Source organism: Lissotriton helveticus, chromosome 6 (genome assembly GCF_964261635.1).
Source record: "Lissotriton helveticus chromosome 6, aLisHel1.1, whole genome shotgun sequence".
Taxonomy (NCBI): Eukaryota; Metazoa; Chordata; class Amphibia; order Caudata; family Salamandridae; genus Lissotriton; species Lissotriton helveticus.
In genome coordinates, this window is record NC_136067.1 from 2,023,685,595 (window position 1) to 2,023,706,986 (window position 21,392).

The following is a 21,392-nucleotide window of genomic DNA, read 5'->3' on the forward strand; positions in this document are numbered from 1 at the left end:
ACTGGAGAATGGTTTAACTAGTTCTTTCTCCTCTGCTGAGATTTCAGCCTTGATGAATTTTGGAGGAACAGTGCTTTCTGGGACCAAAATATGCCACACTTTAGAGGGAGTGGTCATGCTCTGGGGTGTTACCTTGTGTCTCATTGGGCAGGAACACTCTCCTTCTTGACTCTAGAGAACACTGAATACATATGTGACAGGTGCAAAGCCTCTCAGATCTGCTGCTTGAAACTAAGAAATGAAGAAGGCTTTCCATGCTGGAACTTGATTTGCACCAACCAGGCCCTGCACTCTAACTGACAGTGCCTGCTGCACAATCTGGGACTATAGCCCTGTGGATGTACCTTGCTTCTGAAAGACTAAACAGTGGACTCCCTGCAAGCTATAGGTTAACAGAGCTCACCTAGATCATCACCACCAAGAATCCACAGCCTGGAATGCGTCCATTGCATTTGTAAGGGTTTTGTCCAGGTGGATTGTTAGAATTGTACTTCCAAACTTTTAAGGACCATCTTGGAGCTTCCAGACCCTTGGATTGTGTTTTGGGCATGTTGGACCCTCAAGAGGAACTTTAGCAAGAAGTTCTGGAAGTATGGAGACATTTAGAGCAACTTTGGAAAAAAGCACTGTAAGCTGACCAGCTCAACTGCGAGGTCCAAGCCACCCACCTTCAACCACGAGGCCCAAGCCCCCCACCTTTAACCACAAGCCGGTCTGGATCCCTGGTTCATCTCACTGAAGAATTCTGGAGGTCTAACTCCCAGCATTTGACCAGGAGCTCCCTGCAAGGGAAGTCTGTGAACCCTCACTGAATCTGGACTGGTGAAGAGCATCAGGAACCCGGCAGAAAAGCTCCAGGAAAAGTTTCTAAGTACGAAGACAACATTTTGACCTGGACCTCCCGCTTGGTGTAGCAGCGTACGGCTCCATCGCGGTTGTACTGAAGCTTTTGCTTTGGTCCAGTCTAGCGCGCCCAGATGTCCTAAAGTAGCGCTATGAGTTTTAAGTGCTAGATTGTGTTAAATCATTAAAAATGCATATATTCGGTTCATTACATTGGATTTATGTCATATTGGTGTGATTCTAAAGAAAGAGAATATTTACTATTTTTATACATTTGTGTAGGATTTTTATTGCGTGTTGTGTCTTGATAATTGATGAATTGGTGTTTTTAAATGCTTTACTCACCTGTCTCCTAAGTTAAGCCTGTCAGCTCACAGCCAAGCTACCCATGGTTGTGCATGGGAATAATTTATTGAGACCTCTACAGAACCTTAGACTGAGTTAGTAGCCTTATTAAAGAAACACCAAAGGTGGTAATGGACGGAGCGTTGACAATACAAACACTCACCCCCAGTCAACTGATCTGGGTTTAATCCATCACCGTTCTTAAGCTCACTCCGCCACCCCAGTTCAGACATGGCCATATGCAAATCAGTCTGACCCTGTGCCTCATGGGAACAGTCCAGCCCGAACTGCCAAGCCATGTCTTCCCTGGGCCGGAATCAAGCTTCCCAGGACCGGTTTCTGGCATTACAGCCATCTTCAGCCGGGCTTGCTTGACTCCAGTGGCAAAGTGAGCAAGGGACTCACGTCTGAGCATACCCTGCCAACTTAGGGCGAACAAAGAAACACCAGAGGTGGTAATGGACGGAGAGTTGACAATACAAACACTCACCCCCAGTCAACTGATCTGGGTTTAATCCATCACCGTTCTTTAGCTCACTCCACCACCCCAGTTCAGACATGGCCATATGCAAATCAGTCTGACCCTGTGCCTCATGGGAACAGTCAAGCCCGAACTGTCAAGACATGTCTTCCCTGAACCGGAATTAAGCTTCCCAGGACCGGTTTCTGGCATTACAGTCGTCTTCAGCCGGGCTTGCTTGACTCCAGTGGCAAAGTGAGCAAGGGACTCACGTCTGAGCATACCCTGCCAACTTAGGGCGAACAAAGAAACACCAGAGGTGGTAATGGACGGAGCGTTGACAATACAAACACTCACCCCCAGTCAACTCATCTGGGTTTAGTCCATCACCGTTCTTTAGCTCACTCCGCCACCACAGTTCGGACATGGCCATATGCAAATCAGTCTGACCCTGTGCCTCATGGGACAGTCCAGCCCGAACTGCCAAGCCATGTCTTCCCTGGACCGGAATCAAGCTTCCCAGGACCGGTTTCTGGCATTACAGCCATCTTCAGCCGGGCTTGCTTCACTCCAGTGGCAAAGTGAACAAGGGACTCACGTCTGAGCATACCCTGGGGTGGCGGATTGAGCTAAAGAACGGTGATGGATTAAGCCCAGATCAGTTGACTGGGGGTGAGTGTTTGTATTGTCAACGCTCTGTCCATTACCACCTTTGGTTTTTCTTTGTTCGCCCTAAGTTGGCAGGGTATCCTCAGACGTGAGTCCCTTGCTCACTTTGCCACGATCTAACTAACGTGGCATTTGCTAAAGCAGTTCAAATGAACTCAAAATGGAGAACAGTGTAATGCAATTTGTACTGGGCATTATGAATCAGGATGCTAGCCTTGCTGTGCTCCGAGAGCCTCATAGAAGCAAGGGCGGCCACGAGGCATGATTCTCATCAGAATACAAAGGAGTAGATTCCTCTTTCTATTTGTGATACAGAATGCAGCACACATAGAAAGAGGAAGCAATGAGGAGAAATACAGTTATTTCTCCTTTTTACTCCCCTCCTGGATAAGTGTATCTTTTTGGCGCATACACAGGTTTACCAATTCTAATGTGTCAAAATCCATGAGAGTTGCATGGGAACACCCACACAACGCCCATGGAAGGGTTTCCTAGGGCGGAATGAGGTAACGCAGGGATTTACTTTGCGTTGCTTTACTCCAGATTTATGGAGCCACTCAAAGTGACCATGCGTGGCTTCATAATTCTCACTTATGGTTTGTGTCATGCATGTATCAGGGTGCATGGTGCAAACATGATGCAAACATAAATATGCCCCAAAGAGCTTTGTGAACACTTCTTCAGGCACAATTTTGGTGCTTCCCCTCAACTTTATGAGCCTCCATTAATTTGGTGCCGCAGACAGAGCTCCCACTGTCCCCTTCATGGACTGTCCTATGACACATTAACATTGGGACACATGTTGTGGCGTTGTCACTCTGACACATAAAGGGAGAGGGGGTGTAATGCAGGTATATTGCAAATGCGACTGCAGCGAGGGTGGTCTGCTGTCCATTGTAGGCCCCCAACCTCCACCATGTGATACTTTCACTAGGAGTCCCAATCCAAGCCTCACCCATTAAAATGTACGAGGTCCGCAGATTGCAACTCTTCGTGGATAAACTCCTTGAAGGGCAAGGGGGCATAATGCAAAATAAGGGGGCCCTGATTCTCCCATATCTGGCCGATATTCATTAGGCTTTGGATGTTGGATCTCCCCTAGGGGGGCCCTCTAAAGTTTGGGGGAGGGGCTGAAGGCTTGGGGATGGACCCCAGCGTTGCAAGGGTCTGTGTTACTCCACTACTCTGAGCATCCCCGATGCTTCAAAAGGAGGGTCTAGTAGGAGTGCAATGTAAAAATCATGCTGTGACCAGCCTCTTTTTGTGCATCAGGTCCCAGACCTTCTTATATTGGTCTATTATAACTCATTGTGCAGCTTGCCAAGGAGGTGTTTCCTTAAGACTTTACCATTTGCCTTGTGGAAACATTCGCTGAGGATCCTGGTTCCAGCAGCTATTTCCTGGCGGGATCTGGGATCCGGCCAGTTGAGGGAAATATGTTGAATTTGTCCTGGTGTCATTTCCTGACATAAGGACATAATTCAGCAGCGCCCACACGTAGTCTGCATTTCATTGGATGCAGCAGCCTGTAGGCAGCGAGGGGTCTTTTGTATTTTTGCTTCCAGCCAGGCCAAAACAAAACCTGATTTAAAGAGCCATCGGTTCTTCTTTTATTCGAGTATCATTATGGGTGGGAGCCATCTGGAGCTTTCAACCTAGATGCCGATATAATGGAAGGAAACAAAGGCACAAAGAATATCACTACACTGTACTTAAGAGAAACTATGACATGAAGACAGGTTTTTGATTGTGTTCAGCCCTCCATGTAAGAAATCTACATGCATTATAAAAATGCAAGATTTATCTATGTGTATGAGTAATTCACTGATAATGATTAAAATAGGACCTACTAGTTTATTTTTTATTTATTTCTTTTATAGCGCTACTCAATCAATCAGATCACATTTGTTTAGCTCGGCTTATCACCCGAGAGGTTATCCAGGCGCTGTGCTGCAACTATCAGGCGAAAGCCATATCTTGAGTCTCTTCCTGAAGTGGGTCAGCGAGGGTGAGGTGCAGAAGTGGAGGGAGAGGGCATTCCAGGATTTGGCAGCGAGGTAGGAGCAGGGGCATAGCTAGAGCTTGTGGCGCCCGGGGCTATCCATCAGATTGCCGCCCATGGCACCCGCAGTCCTGTGACTGTGTGAGGTTAAGTCTCGGACTTGAATATTTAATCACCTCACTGTCATATTTCGGGCACATATATTTCTCATAAGTATTGGAATGCTAGTTTTACATACCTGAGATGTGAAGATGACTCAGGAGTATGCATGCACACTGTAAAAGTATCAGGAGTGAGGCTTTTTTGTAACCCCTTCTTCCCTTAAAAGAACTGTACAGGTTCGAGAAGCACGGTGTCAATTGTTAAGTTACATTAACTAGTAAGTTATACTGGATTCCCATTGCAGGAACGAAATCCAATAAAATAAAATACTAGGGCAAGTGACCTAACATCCAACACGGAGCATCTTGAACTCTCGTGCCACCTCTTACTAACTCTTAGGACAGGCTGATGGCTGCTGGCATGCGTGCCACAGGCAAAACATGTGCGCCGAGGCAAAGCAAGCAAGAAAATCCTCCATCACACAGGCCTTACCTCCTGTCACCTGACAGCAGAACTGCCCGTTCTTACCACCTTCCAAGGATACATGGCATTACCCACTCCTCCTGCTGCCCAGCCAGCGCACGCCGTAGCCCACAGACCAAGGGCATTGGCACTGGGGAGGAGAGAGCTATATTTCTTTATATATGGCGCTCTCCTGTTCTCTTCTTCTTTTGCTTTATTGCCTGCTGTGCTGTGTTGCGCGAGATTTTAGTAAAACTGCCCCACAGTTTACCTACACGGCATCGCAGTAACATTACACTTATCTGTAGCATCATGAGTGCACAATATATCAGCCACAGCATCAGAACAGCACAGAATATCAGTGCACCCTCTGCCTAACAATAGCATAATATATCCGCATCCTCTCACGGCATCATAATGGCACATTGCTCAGCGTACCCTGGTTGCCTAATATTAGCCCAAAACCTTAATGCACATCATAGCCGAATTATGATTCTAATTTATGTCAAATTGTCAGTACCCTTTTCTATCACGATAATTGAACAATGCATTGGAGTAACCTCGAGGCACAATATTTCGGTGTAACCACATAATATCACGATAGCTCCTAAGTGCATCCTTACACAATAAAAACACCACACTATCTCATTCTGCTCTCACGGCCGCATCAAAGTTCAGTACCTGGATGTCTGCTCGTGGGATTGTGCTTCTTTCCAGGTGTACAGGTCCAACTATCTGCGCAAGGCCAGGTCAGTTTCCAGGTCTCTCTGTCAAACGCTCCCAAGTGCAGAGGGTCACATCACTCAAAAGGAGGCAGGCCATTGTGCCTCGGAAGACGTGTGATAATTAGCCAGTAAACGAGAAGGATGGTTTCACCGTGCCCCTGCTGCTCCGTAACTTAGCCTCAAGCATACCTCAAGGAAGCGGTGAAGGCGGCCGTGACTCCGTTATTTGGGCCGCGCAGCCTCGCACGTCCCCCACACAGCAGGTGCTGGGACACCCGGCCAGAGGCGAGCACTGCACACACACTGAGGAGGATGTGCTGCTTGGCAGGTAACCCGAGTGCAGGCAAGAGAAGCTGTGGCCCCAGCCAGAGACTCTCTCATCCTCATCGAATGTTGGTTTTTAACCACTCCCAGCCCACGCCTTGAAGCACTCCCGCTTTTTGCCGCGCAAGGGAGACATAGCTGCCAAGGTTTGAGATTGCCAAGTGTGACATTTTCATAATTTCTGTGTAATTATGAGTGACATTCCAACGACTAAGAGTGACACTTTTTCGCAAGCAAAATCAAGCAATGAAGACTTTGAAAACATAAATATCAGAAATTACGCCCATTTGAGCAACAAGACGCTCTAAAATGATGTTAAAACTTCTGGAAAGCAACAGAAACTGAAGCATCTAGTGCCCTTCTTAGCTGATCAAACTATTAACCAAAACGAGGACTCAGATCTGCACCACTCTCATTGACAGTGCGCGCCATGCCACTACAAACAAAAGGACTTTCTGTAAATTTCAGCTAATCAAGTTTTCAAGATTGGGTGTCCTCACTTCAAAGTGCACATCATTGTTCGTTGGGGTACTGAATGTATCCGAGGTGCAGACTCTCCACCACCAACATTTTTAACAGGTGTTCTGATTTAATTTCTTCTGCAGCCTCTGACAAACCGAAAATAACAAGCTTTACTAATCACTTCCCTGACTGCTCGACCGCTATAAATCTGGACAAACAAATGAGCACAGGGACATCAATAGTATTAGGAGCACCGATAGTTTTCCGAGTTCAGAGGTTAAGTGATGTGTATCTTGCACTTACTTTGATTACAGGCAGGCGAAGATCGGAGACGCACCAGGCTCCCATAACTGTTAACATGCTCACCCATTCTAGCCTTGCGGTTTCAGCCCTCTATAATTGAAGGCATCGACTCTGGTCCGCAGAGGTGCAAGGCTGGCTGCAAGCAGACTCAGGCCGTCACAGCGGGCCGCGGCAATTCGAGTTTGCCGCCTGGGGGTCAAGCCCGCCTTCCGTGATAGTTGTGTTGCCCGCTCAGCTTTCCTGACTTCTGTGATTTCCAGTCTAGTATCAGACTGTCCAGGTGCCACACAAATATTAATTGTGCAGCCGTCAATGGACCTGCAAAAGTTAGGGCCTTACTCGTTATTGCTAAGGGTGCCAACATATGCTCAAACACGCTTGGGGGCAGGACAGCACCAATTTCAGGGCCGTCATTGGTAGCGATTTTGCGCGCTACAAGATTGACGGCCCTGGGACTGGACCCACAAACGCGGTACGTCGTGCACTGCAGGGAGCTTACAAGAAGCAGGTGTGGTTGCATTTTATACGGCGGCCGCCCGGCACTGGTGGCGAACTTTATAATTTATTTGGGTACACTGTAGTGTCACTAAATATCCCCAAATAAATTATAAAGGCCCGCCACGGGCCGCCAGTGCTGCGCAGCCGCCGCCCCCAATATTGTGCCGCCTGGGGCGGACGCCCCCCCCCACACCCCCTAGTTACGCGGGTGGGTAGGAGAAGGAGCGCCCTCTGGAGCGGCCGTGAGAATATGTGGTATCTGTGCGAGGGCGAGGTGTGCGGAGCGAAGGTTCCTGGGTGGTCACTGGAACTGCAGGCAGTGGTTCAAGTAGGTGTGTTCTTGGTTGTGGAGGACTTTGTAGGCTTGGGTCAGAAGCTTGAATTGGCATCTTTTCTGGACAGGCAGCCAGTGGAGGTCCTTCAGGTGCTGGGTGCTGGGTGATGATCAGTCTGGCTGCTGCGTTCTGATTTGTCTGGAGTTCCATCATGAGTACTGGGGCTATGGAGACATTGAGGATGGGTGTGAGCTGGTGACTGATCTCGTCTCTTCCGAGGTTGAAAAGTCAGTGTGGGCATGGCTCGGTGAGAACTCCAGAGTGGATGGGGTTCATAAGGGTGGGAGTGTTCAGAGTGTTGATCTGTTCCCGTGCAGTGAGCTACTCATCCAAGTGTAGGGTGTCAGAGCGCTTTACATCACACACAGAAACACAATAAATCATACATTTGTAAATCAGTGAACAGGATCAGATAATGAGGGTTAGAAGGTGAAGGAGTCACGTATAGTCCATGTATGTTAAGAGTGAGTGGGAGGGAGAAACAGAAAGTCAGGATATAATACATAACAAAGTGGGGTTGCGTGCCCTTACAAGACTTTATTAATTTCCAGAGGAGCTTGTCTGTAAAATCTTAGAACAAATATAAATTGAGAAACAACACAAAAAGAATCTGAACCCATGAATTACAGTTTGCTTGCAGTTTCTTAATGCCAGTAAATAGATCCCTGTGGTATATTAGTATTGCAACTTATAAACTGGAAGTAATAAAAAGGTCTCAGTGTCAAAAGCAGCCACCCACTTCTTTTCTACATAAAATACAGATCTGGATCTGCATGTTACACAATGTACTTTGCAGCAGGCACATTAACTCTTTATGAGTCAAAACTGTGACTGGACAAAACACAGAACTCTTATCACTATTGCACTCCCCTCAGAATTGCTGGGCACACAAAGATCTCTACAGCAGGAGTCTTAAACTGTAAGATATTTTTACATGATACCCCTTTGTGATTAACTATGCAAGAGAGAACAGATTTGCTGTTAAATTTGTCATTGTTGCCAATTTCCTTGCAGTAGATATTTTGAAATAAATGTATATGTTGTCTTCCAGACTGTGCTTTTCACGCCCTGTCCCTTGTGACTCTACCCCTTTTTCTATCCCACACCTCGGCCCCTGATTTATGGGTTTTCATAGCACACTTTTTCCAACTACACCAGTGATCCTCACAATGTTCTCTGCTTTCTATGTTGTGCTGCTCACAAACTCCTTGTTGTTTCTTCTTTCAGTTGAAAATGTGGCTCTGCGTGGCAAGGCCACACAGTCAAGTGTGATCCTGGGCTGGGCAGTCCCAGCAGGAGCTTACAACGCCATAGATGGGAACCTGGACTCCGATTACTACCATGGCTCATGCGCCATCACCAACTATCAGCTGTCTCCTTGGTGGCGGGTCGACTTACTGGCACCGCACAAAGTTCTCCATGTTGCAATCACTAACACAGTCCTCTACCCTGAACGGATGAATGGAGCGGAAATCCGCATTGGTGACTCCCTCGAAAACAACGGCAACAGCAATCCACTGTAAGTCCATTGAAAATGTGTTATTAGCACTGGAAATGTCAGGCCAGCCTACAGGTTTCAAGTAGGACCATTACAGACACATAGTAAGGGGAGCCTGATGGCTCAGTGAACTAATACATTCGCTGATTCAGTCCATCTGTATTTGTTTTTGTGGTGCCATGTTCAGACTGTATCAACTTACAACAAGTGTTCACATGGAACTCAATTTGAAAACAATTCGATGTTGTCGCTATTTTATTCTGTGTGGATTTAATCAAGAAAAAGCGGGTTGATAATGTGCTGTGCATACTAACTTTGCCGGCACAAACATAATCTATTGCATATGGTGTCTGTGCAATGTGATATACATTGGGCAAACATCGCAACCAACCAAGACAAGAATTGCCCAATTTACAAGCTGCATATGTTGCCAAGTTGAGAATTCTCCACTTGCGCAACACTATAAAGAGAAAAAACACAGCCGATGACTTAAGGGGGCAGATTATTGAGAAGGCCATTGTTTCTCCGAGAGGTGGGGATGTCTTATTTACCCTACAGAGCCTAGAGTGCAAATGAATAGATAGATGTAACTCTATCAGACAAGGTTTAAACACACTGGAGGAATGGCGCTAGTTTGTTACTCTAAGTATCTGGCTGTGCTATCTATCCACAATATGGAATCTGCCTCCCCATTGCACATGTGAGGACATCCGCTTTGTTATTTAAACATGACCATAGGATCAGCAATACATTGTATATAAAAGGCGTAACTTTTATAAATCCAAAACTGTCACTAAAGACGTCCTCCAAACAGTACCAATTGTATTCATATCTGTGTTACACCTGTTTGATTACTTGTATATAAGGCTGATGATCAGAGACAATCAGCAAAAAAGTGTTATTGTTTTTGAATTGAATGCTCTCTTTTTTGTTTTAATTGTAATTTATATTTACATGAATAATACTTAACATGAATGTGCTGTGAAAAATTAGCTATATGGTAACTCCATGTTAATAACTGTGCCGATGAAATAGCGACAGTGGCAAACACCATTATTGACTTGAGCGGTACGTGCGCACTATGTACCACTGCAAACCTATTGGTTGACATGTCTAGTGTTGTTACTCCTGCAAATATGTTCTGTCTGAATATCATCTCTTTTTCTTGATTAAATCAACACAGAACACAGTTTGCATAGACATATGGGTTGCTCTTGTTTTTTTAAAGAAGTTCAGGCAAGTCAGCTTTGCGTTTCATCCTTCCAAGGCCAATAAAATGAGCACCGTTGAACTGCATAAAAATGTTAATTAGTGCCAAGAACCCATATGTGAATGTGCACCTCATAAATACAAAGCTCATGTTAAGGATAAACTCAGACTTTAGCTTTTACCTCGATTTCAGGTTACATACTGAGAACATCCATTCTTGATCACAAGCTCTTTTTTTTGGGTCACGTGGCTTGCTGACACCAACCCTCCAAGAAGACAGACTGATGGTCTCCAATCTGGGTGCCCTTTGCTAGGATGCTGCCACCCTTTGCCTTGTTTACTCTGTAGCTCAGCAGCTGCCTCTCTAAGGCCAGAAAGAGCAGTCAGCAGAACTTTAAGAATCCAGTGTAAGCTTGAGAACTGCCAGCTTTTCTTCAGCTTTTGCACAACTTTGTACTTAAATGTGTTACACTATATATTGTTAGTTTAACCTCTAGGTCACTTTTTGGTGTAACACACCTGAACTTGAGAATTGGAACTAGAAATACACCTCCCCTCCCCACCTTTAGGTATATTAGGTGACTATGAATACTAGTGCCTGGAAATGCCCTCCTTTTTTGAGACATATGACTTGCTGACATCACAGCATTCACAGGATAGGGAAAAGGTAAGAGTTCCAGTGTAGATCAGCACTACAGACACAGTGGCGACTAGCAGTAATAAAGTATTGTGGGGCGCGATGGCACACAACTCAGCATAAGTAGGAAGAGGGAGCATGGCCGTTGCGGCTACTTCTCACTCAGGATCCTTGTCCAGAAGCAGGAAAGGACTTCCTTCCTGCTCATTGGAATACAATCCAATCAATCCTGGAGCTGTTCTCATTCTATTATCAGCATGAGAGCAGCTTCAGAATTGGTTGGAGCTGGCTAGCTCAGCGCTTATTTTGTGGATAAGGGCCTGTGCCTCCAATCCCCGGCTGATTCACAGCCTTTGGAATGATGAGTCCACAGTGCGCATGTCGGGCTGGCCAGTCAGTCCGACATGCACACTGTAGACGATTGCAGTCATCCTGCATTTGCAGGGTTCAGCCACGCTCCTGCCCTCACACTGCACACAGCACAAGCTGTTGCAGTGACAAATAATTAAAATGTCATTGACATGCCATTTTATTTATTTGTGTTTACCTGCTCAGATTGCAGCAGATGAGGTGACGCTCCTCCACTCTTTAGAAAGAGATGCCCCTGCTACAGACTCACCCAGCAGGCACATCCGAGGCTTACTAAGAACAGGGGAGAAGATGTAGCCAGATGGCTAGAGTGGTCGCCCTTGAAGCTGGAGAACTGGGTTCAAGTCTCGAAAGGGACGCTCAACAGCCTGTGATTCTAGGCAAATCACTTTATCTGCACGTGCCTAATAAAAATGAATGTGTCCTTCTGTAATGCTCATATAAAGTGCTCTGATACCTTCAGGTCAAGTTCGTCCTATATAAAACTCAGAAAAAAATAAACCAGAAACAGGCCTGCCAGGGCCTTTGTAGCAGGGTGGGTTAGGGGACAGGGGGTAAAGTTGCAGGTGTCAGGACACCATGACATTAAGGCTAGTGATAGCCAGCTAGACAATCCTGTTTACTCCTTCCATCTATTAAGGGATTTATGGGTTTCAGTATTAAGAATATATGGTTTTAAGATTGTCCCTACAGAATGCCTGGGAGGAGAGGGCTTCCACGCCACCTCCATAAAAACACCGGCCTAACCTCATATACAAAGACTACTTGTGTATGCAATTGCTATGGTCCACAAAAGCACGGGGTTTACAACTGCAAAGGGGCTTTCCTATATGTTCAAAAGCCAATTTAGGAGTTAGAACAGTCTTTCCAGCCTGTTAAGGCCTTTTACAATCATTTCCCAATCACAAAGAGGCGGGGGCATGAAAGGGGCATCCCCCTCTTATTTCCAATTTGGAAACATCTGTATTAATGGTTTAGAAACATCCACTGTGATCTATGGCCACATATGTTCTCTTTGCCACATCCTTCACACAACATGTATGCCCTGCGAGACAGCATTACTCAGCAAAATGCCATGTGTAGTTCTGATGCAGGCGGTACCTTCTGACCACACCGTCCCTTGCCACAAGCCATGCATTGCAGCTCTAGGCCTATGCATTAGCTTTTGGCCAAACACTGCACTCAGCACTCAGGCCCACAGAATCCACTGCCCTATGTCTTTAGCTGAGCACAGTGTACTACTGGGGCTGGACATGGAGTCCAGCTACTACTGGTGCACAGCCTCCCTGCCCTCAGTTACCATTTCAGCTCTTAAAGCTTGATATATTTCCTTGTAATCTTCAAATCTAAAATGAGCCGGGGGAGCCATGATTTTTTGGATTTGTGGCATTAACACAGACCCATTGGAGCCATGACCTCCATTTAACTCTGCAGCTTCTACTTTAAATAGAACAGAAATAGTCCAGGGTCCTCCCTGTGGCAAGGGGAAGCTCTCTCATCCTATTTAGAAACCTATTTTGTCTCATCCTGTGGCTCTGAATAGCAGGCCAGCAGACTACCCCTTGGAGTGGGATTTATATCAGTCCTCTTCACCCACTGGCTTCTTTGATTTACAAAACACAGCAGTTTTTCACTTCCACGAGGCATGGCTCTGATGGTCCTTGTGAAATCCTCCATGACTCATAGGTGGAAACATAGGCTGGGCCTACTGCGGTAGCTACTGGACCCATGGTGGGCTAGTTGTGATTTTCACTAAAGGGAATTTAATACCATCTGTTTTTAGGTTAACTTGGAAGTAGACAGGAAGGGGATAATCAGAACCTGACCTCTGTGGAGGCTGAGAGATATGTGTCTTGAGCCTCTCACTGTGATCACAAGACTGTGAGAATGGAGCACGGAATATGCAGTGCCCCTTCTATGCTAATGTGACCTGGTAGTCCGAGAGGTCAGATTAGGGACGTGACTGGTAACAAGTCAATAGCAGTCGACTCCTCTGCCAAGTTGGACGAGCGTTGCCCCACTGCTCTCAGAACAGTAAAAATAAAATTATAACAACCTCGTTAATATCATTTTATTTTTCGCAATGGGGCTTGGTTGGGGAAGAGCGGGCGTGACTGGTGGCAGAGCCGGGAAGGATTGGTTCATGCAAACTCTAAGTCCGCATGACAGTTTGGCTGTCCGTCCTGACCCAGCCAAACAGTCATACACTCTTTGCATGTTCCTCACCAAACTGTAATACATAGCCCGGTGAGGAACATGTACAGGCTCCCTGTCCCCATCTGAGCGCTGAACCACAGCGCTCAGACCAATCAGAATACTACATTGCGACATTGTGGTTAGCTTAGGGGAGCCTGTGTGATTCCGGGACTGAAGCTGAGAAGAAAGCGGTCATGAGAAAGGACGAAGCTGAGGAGCGACGGTGGCTGTGCAAAGGTAAATTATTCCTTTTTTTTAAAAAATTCTCCCTGCCACCCCCATTCCCTGCAAGCCGACAGTGGTTGATAGCATGCCTTAATGAGGCTAATCTGAACATGTTTTTATTATAAATGAGTTGTGGTGTACTTCTGAAAACACACTAAGAATTACAGAGTAAATCTAAACATGCATAATGGTAGTAATTTGCCATATACTGTGGGTATACTTAGCATTACAGTGCCCTTCTCTGGTGAAATAACTACACATGCATAACATTGATATGGTATGTTGATATCAATAAGTTTGGTGAAATCTGTTTTCATCCCTTCATGCATCCACTCACCTTCTCAGCTATTAATATACTAATCCATCTATCCATCCGTGTAGCAGCTTTTCAACAAATCATCTACAGACTCACCTGGTCATCTATGCACTCGTCCGTTTAGTCATCAACTGGGTCACTCATTCATCCAGGCACGAACTCGCTCATCACTCAAATAGTAACTCATTCAAACATTCACTCAATCATACATCCAAACACAATTGCACACATAAACCTTCTTATTAATTAAAACACTTTCAAGTATGCAATACCAGGGCCTATTGGTTTTGGCTGTGCCTGCTTTTCTATGGATATCAACGAATTTGTGCAGTAAAGAGTACTGCAGGCTTTATATTTATGAGCCACTTGTGACAGTTTTGCACTGCTGTTGCGCCGCTTTTTGTGACGCATCGGTGCCATAAAACATGCCTCCTGTTACGCCCTATTTACAAAGTGAAGCATCTAAGCAGATGTAGCACTTTGTAAACCCCTAAGCTACATTACACCTCCATCAGGTATTATGTATGCAGGGGGGGTGTTCCCACACAAGTAATCCTCGTATAAGTGACGCAGTGAAATCTATGTGATTTGACTGTTCCACTTCTAGGACACAAATGCGTCAAAACCTTACGTCTGCCTCATGGCAGGCATATGGGTGACGCAGTGCTATATCCATAGCTCTCCCCCTGCATTGCTGGAGTTGCGTCACTCTTCTGTCACTACTCCAGAAATGTGTATCTGTCATACCTTCGGACATGATGCATCGTACAGTAAATATGACGCATCCATCATGTCGCAAGGAGCGAGCAATGAAAAGTGACACATGACTGTTTTCACGCAGCGATGCATCACTTTTCATAAATGAGGTCCTGCATTGTTTTTTTCCTGAAATTTTTTCATAAAACGTACTGATTTCATATATTATTTGTACAATTTAACAATTTGGTCCGGACCTTTGTGTATCCTTAAAACATTTCCCATGAATTAAAATACACCAGAGGGGTTTTATCTGCCACGAACACCTTGGATCACTTTGCGCAACATTTTTTACCATGAAATCCATCCTTGTATCCAACGTTGACACAAGAGCCATATTTATCAATATTTAATGCAACAATGCAGCAAGCCCCCTTACTGTGCTGCATGAAACAGAGAAGGCAAGAATGTGCCATATTTAACATTATACAGCACATTCCAACTCGCTGCCTGTGCTGGCACGCAAACTCCTGTCTAGGCCCAACGCAGGCACCCTTGCACCATGATACAAGAGTGCCTTTTATGTGGGCAGGTTTGTTTTTGTGCAGGAAGGGACACGTTCCTTTACAAAAACAATCCTCAGAGGCATTTTCCTCTTTCTACGTGTGCTGCAAAATGCAGCACATGTAGAAAGCAGAAACAACAAAGACAAATACAGATATTTCTCCTCATTGTGCCTCAGGCGTATAATTCTGATGCATTCCAAGGTCTACCAGTGTTGGCAAATCTGGGAATGTGTTACAATGTGACGTTTGATGCATGGGAACACCCACTTTCCAGCATATCATGCCTCCCTGCCGCAGAGTAACACAAGGCAGCGATTTGCGTTGCCTTGCATTACCCTAGATTTATCAAGAGTTTGCTCAGAGTCCAGTGGAATTCCAAAGGTAGGCATAGGTAAAAGTAGATAGCACCTTACTTTCTATTTGTGTTAGTGTGGGTCGAACAGTAAGGCTTTATCGGAGGGAGTGTTAAGCAGTTGTTGTACACACTCAATCAGCAAATGATTGACACACATTCAAAGACTGAACTCAGACCAATTTTGTTTGTATAAAAATATTATTTTAGTTATTCTATTTCCCAGAACCAAGCAAGCCTGTCACAGGTAAATGATTTATACTTTGCAACAATGATAAAGTTTGAATTGAAATTGTATTTATATTTTGGTTTGGTTACTGTAGACTTCAAATAACTAAACCTCAGCCAAGATTCATCATGGTTTTGCATCACCCTTGCACCAAGCAAGGTGAAGCAAATCAATCCTAGAATGAGCTTTACCATGCCCTGCTTGGTAAATCTGCTGTAACGCAGTGCAGCGCAAGCCTCTTCCCTGTGTTACATAGCATAGGGAAGGCGTTCCATTGGTGGAGCGTGGGTGTTACTGAATTCAGTAACTAACTCCACTCACTGAACATGAACTCATAAACATTCATGCCCCCCTCAAATCCCCTCTTCCTGACGACAATGCCACTGGTGAACTAAGAAGGAAGTTGTCATGTGCATAATTTCTGTGGCTTAGTTTTTTAAAATACATGGAGCAAGATTAAATCAAACTCGAGAGGAGGTCTTTGTACATCACCCAAATTGAACTCATATAATTGAAAAGGCTCTTGTAGGTGCTAATGAGGAAAAAGAAAACAAAGACTATAAATAATTGCTAGGACACAAAATTTGGTCAAGTGAGAAGCTGAGATTGATTTTATGTTTTTTGTCTCCCATTTAGCCATCACATTTGTATCTATTTCTCTTGCCGTTTTACTTCAAAAGTAACTGCTCGGCCCCTAATTCATGGCGCCTGAGGTCACAGTGTGGACGGCGGGCAGAATCCACATGAAAGTTTGGCTCCGTTTAGGCCCAAGAGTCAAAGGGGGCTTCGAGCTGGGCCAGAGCCAGGCATCTGGCTTGAGCCTTCAGTGGCTTGCCTTACTCTCCTGTGTACAGTACACATCTTTGTCCTTCAGCAGTGTATGCAGGTTTACTAGTGCTGTGTGTAGACCTAGGCATCAATGGTGCCAGTACTGTCTGGTGAATGTGTTTATGTCTGGTGGGCACCTTTGTGAGAGTGCTGGAAGCTTACACATCCCTGTGATCACTGCCAGAGCACAGGCTACCTCCCTGGCTGAGTATTAAATCGTTTAAATAATAAACACCGTTGGACATTGAAGTAACATTAAAAAAATTGGTAAAAAAGACATTCCAGAAAAAGAATAATTACCTAAAACATCTCCTAGTATGAGCAAAAAAGCAGCCACCAGACACCATCTTAAAGTGATGATTTAAATAATTAAATGCATTTACACTGGTTACATTGTGCTTCTTTATAATATTGTATGTTTACCCTGTATCAGTGGTCTCTTACGCTAAATGCATCCGGGATCCCCAACCGGCCTCTTCCTGAACCACTAGCTAAAGCGTTTGTTGGCTTTATGGATCTATAGATCATAAAGCGACAGAATACATAAACTACTGCACCCACTGAGCCTGTCCTTGGCTGTCCTGCTGCAGTATCAGTGTGCCTGGTCTCCAGTATGTTTTTATTGATCTGTTTTCTGTTTGCTTGTGCATAGTCAGCTGTGTTATTGGAACTGTTTGGAGTTAAACTCCCCTTGGTCCCAGGACAATCAATCAATCAATCAATTAGAATACTTGTAGAGTGCGCTACTTACCCATGAGGGTCTCAAGGCGCTGAGGGGAGGGGGGATGCTGCTACGGCTTGAAGAGCCAAGTCTTGAGGAGTCTTCTGAAGGCGAGTAGGTCTTGGGTCTGCCGTATGTGGGTAGGGAGGGTGTTCCAGGTCTTGGTGGCGAGGTAGTAGAAGGATCTGCCACCAGAGGTCGTTAGTTGGATGAGGGGGACAGCGGCGAGGGCAAGGCTGGCAGAGCGGAGCTGGCAAGTAGGGGTGTAGAAGCTGAGTCTGCTGTTCAGGTAGGCTGGTCCGGCATTGTGGAGTGCTTTGTGTGCGTGGGTAAGGAGCTTGAAGGTGATCCTCTTGTCAACGGGGCGCCAGTGTAGGTCTCTCAGGTGGGGGGTGATGTGGCTGTGGAGGGGGATGTTGACAATCAGTCGGGCGGAGGCGTTTTGGATGCGTTGTAGTCGTTGTAGGTGTTTGGCTGGTATTCCTGCGTAGAGTCCATTGCCGTAGTCCAGTCTGCTGCTGTCGAGGGCCTGTGTCACCATTCTTCTTGTTTTGGTTGGGATCCACTTGTAGATCCTGCGGAGTGTGTTGTAGCAGGAGGAGGAGACGGCGTTGACCTGCTTAGACATGGAGTGGGAGGAGTCTAGGATAAATCCTAGGTTGCATGCATGGTCGGTGGGAGTCGTCCAGTCTGAGGGGGTGGGTCCGAGGATAAGTACCTCCGTCTTGTCCGAGTGCAGCTTCAGACGGCTGCTCCTCATCCAGTCGTCGACAGCCTCCATTCCCTCCTGGAGGTTGGTTTAGAGGATGAGCTGGGTGTCGTCGGCATAGGAGATGATGTTGAGGTCGTGCTGGTGGGCCACTTGTGCGAGGGGGGCCATGTAGACGTTGAACAGCGTCGGGCTGAGGGATGAGCCCCGGGGGACGCCGCAGATGATGTCGGTGGCTTTGGATCGGAAGGGTGGGAGGCGGACGCTCTGGGTTCTGCCGGAGAGGAAGAATGTGGTCCAATCAAGGGCCTTCTCTTAGATTCCGTCTTCTTGGAGGCGTGTCTTTAGAGTGCGATGGCAGACCGTATCGAAGGTGGCCGACAGGTCCAGGAGGATGAGGGCTGATGTTTCGCCGTTGTCTAGTTGGTGCCTGATGTCGTCTGTGGCAGCGATGAGGGCTGTCTCGGTGCTGTGGTTTAGTCTAAATCCGGACTGGGACGGGTCCAGGATGTTGTTGTCTTCCAGGTGGAGGGCCAATTGCCTGTTGATGATTTTCTCGATGACCTTTGCCTGGAACGGGAGCAGGGAGATGGTCCGGAAGTTCTTGAGGTACTTGGGGTTCGCCTTGGGCTTCTTGAGGAGGGCGTTGATTTTGGCATGCTTTCAGCTTTCCGGGAATGTCGCTGTTTCGAAGGGAATGTTGATGACCTTCCATAGTTGGGGTGCGATGGCTGCGTCTGCTTTGTTGAATACGTAGTGTGGCCACGGGTCTGACGGAGATCCTGAGTGGATGGAGTTCATGACCTTGCGTGTCTCGTCGTCGTTGACGTTGGACCAGGAGGTCAGGCGGATGGCGCTGGTGGCGTTCACAGGGGAGGTTGAGTCTGCCGTAGTAGGGGCATTAGTGGTGTTGAAGCTGTCGTGGATGTCAGTGATCTTGTGGTGGAAGAAGCTGGCTAGTGAGTCGCACAGTTCTTGTGAGGGCGGGATGTCGTTGGCGTTGGCGCTGGGGTTGGAGAGTTCCTTTACGATGCTGAAGATCTCTTTGCTGTTGTGTGCGTTGTTATCCAAGCGGTCTTTGAAGCGGGATCTCTTGGCTAATCTGATGAGGTGGTGATGTCTGCGGGTGGCGTGCTTGTGGGCTGCGTGGTTGTCCGGTGTGCGTTTGTGGAGCCATATTTTCTCCAGTTTCCAGCATGCGTGTTTGGAGATCTGGAGCTCGTCGGTGAACCAGGTGGCTCTCTTGCTGGCGTGGCTGTGGGCGGGTTTCTTGAGCGGGGCGAGGGTGTTGGCGCAGTTGTCGATCCACTGTCTGAGGTTGCGGGCTGCGGCGTCTAGGTTGGTGGGGTCGGTGGGTGGGTTCTGGGCGAGGGTGATGGTCAGCTGGTCTTCGGTGACTTTGCTCCAGTAGCGACGAGGCAGCTGTTGGGTGCGGTGGTGCGTGGTTGGTTTCTTGAAGGTGAAATGGATGCAGCGGTGGTCGGTCCAGTGGAGTTCGGTGGTGTGGTTGAAGGTGACGTGGGTGCCTGTGGAGAAGACGGGGTCCAGCGTGTGGCCGGTGGCGTGGGTGGGTGTGGTTACTAGTTGTCTGAGGTCTAGGATGGCGAGGTTGTCGATCAGGGTGGCGGAGTTGGCGTCATTGTTGTTCTCGAGGTGGAAGTTCAGGTCCCCGAGGAGGATGTAGTCCGTGGAGGCGAGTGTGTGGGTGCTGGCGAGGTCGGCAATGAAGTCGCTGAAGTGAGCCCGGGGTCCTGGGGGTCTGTAGATGAGTGTTCCTCTGAGGGTGGTGTTGGGGTCGGTGTGGATCCGGAAGTGCAGGTGTTCGGCGGTGTTGAGGGTGTCGTCTGCGTGGGTGGAAACCTTGAGGGTGGACTTGTGGATGATGGATATTCCTCCTCCTCTGATTCCGTTGGCGCGATCCCTGCGGGTGATCTTGTAGCCGCCCGGGATGGCTATGGCGATGTCAGGGGCCGAGGAGTCGTTCCACCAGGTCTCGGTCAGGAAGGCCATGTCTGGGGCAGAGGTGTCGAGCACATCCCAGAGCTCGACGGCGTGTTTGCGTGCGGAGCGAGTGTTGAGGAATATGCAGCGGAGGTGGTTGGGTCCAGTCCTTGGAGGTTTGGTGGTTCTGTCGCAGGTGAAGTTGCAGGTGCGGCAGGAGAAGGGTCTGTGGGTCCGTTTCGGGGCGACCTGAAGCAGGTGTTGTTTCGCCCGGCGTTGAGTGCGTGGAGGGTGCTGGTGTCGTAGTGGAGTTTGGTGTCGTGGCGTTTGTGGGGTCCTGGGGTTCCTGGCGCTGGGTGTGGTCCAGGCAGGGACTGGCGCAGACAGGCTTGCCTTAGGCGCACCTTCGGCGCGCCAGTGGCGCGGTCGCGCAGCGTCCGGTATTAATGGGGAGGTGGGAGGGAGGAGCAGCTGGGAGGCGGGAGCAGCAAGTGGGCAAGGGGCGGGGCCGCAGGGGGCACAGCGGCGGGGAGACAATGGGACCGAAGGCAAAATGGGGCAATGGGGGGGAAGAAAACTGAGTGGCAGAGGAGAATGGGGTCAAACAAGGGGGAGACAGTGGCACAGAAGCAAAGTGGCGGAGGACACTATCAGCGGCAGAGCAGCGACAGCAAGGGCACAGTCGGAGCTGCGTTGAGGGGGAGCGACCTACCAGGAGGGCGCAAACTTCAAAATCATGAACAACAAGTCTTTCTTCTACAACCCATGCACATACAACACATTTTAACCCCATCCGTGCTCCCGTCGGCCGTTGGACACCACGAGCTCTACCTGGCTGGTGCTGGGAATGGCCAACGGCCGAAGCGGCCCCGCCCACTCCTCAGAACGCCCGCACTGCGCCGAAATAACGGCCGCGGTAAACGGATTAATATTATCAATTGTAAAATACCTTTGCAACGCAGAATGTTAACACGTGTATGCAAAGTCAATATCATTTACATTTGCAAGCAATTTAAGATCAGCAACAAGTAATCAGGGAATGTCAGCGCATTTATGCTAGTAAATGCCTATTTTCCATCATAATCATGCAAAAAAGTCCTAATTTTATTAAAGACACAGAGGCGAGTATTATGCTTTTCTTCCTTGCTTTTAATTGGATAGCAGCCAAAACTGTGGTAACAGATAAAACAGAAGAAAAACTACATATCCCAGCAACCCTCTTTAATGAAATAGCACTTTTATGTCAAGACCTGAGGCTTGTATTATGATTATTTTAAAGTACGAAGCATGTGCAATTGGTTTGCAGTAAAACGTTTTAAACGTAGAATTAGTCGGCCACTCTCATAATATCTTCCGAAAAGGCTTTGGAA

At 47.3% G+C, this 21,392-nt stretch overlaps 1 protein-coding gene across 1 annotated transcript in view; it reads left to right on the forward strand.

Moving 5' to 3' along the window:
• Window positions 1–21,392, forward strand: part of LOC144763947 (fucolectin-like) — a 57,059-nt gene that overhangs the window by 20,584 nt on the left and 15,083 nt on the right. The window contains exon 3 of the mRNA XM_078649997.1: window positions 8,758–9,049. Within this exon, the coding sequence (XP_078506123.1) occupies window positions 8,758–9,049 (292 nt within the window). The remainder of the gene's footprint in view (window positions 1–8,757; window positions 9,050–21,392) is intronic.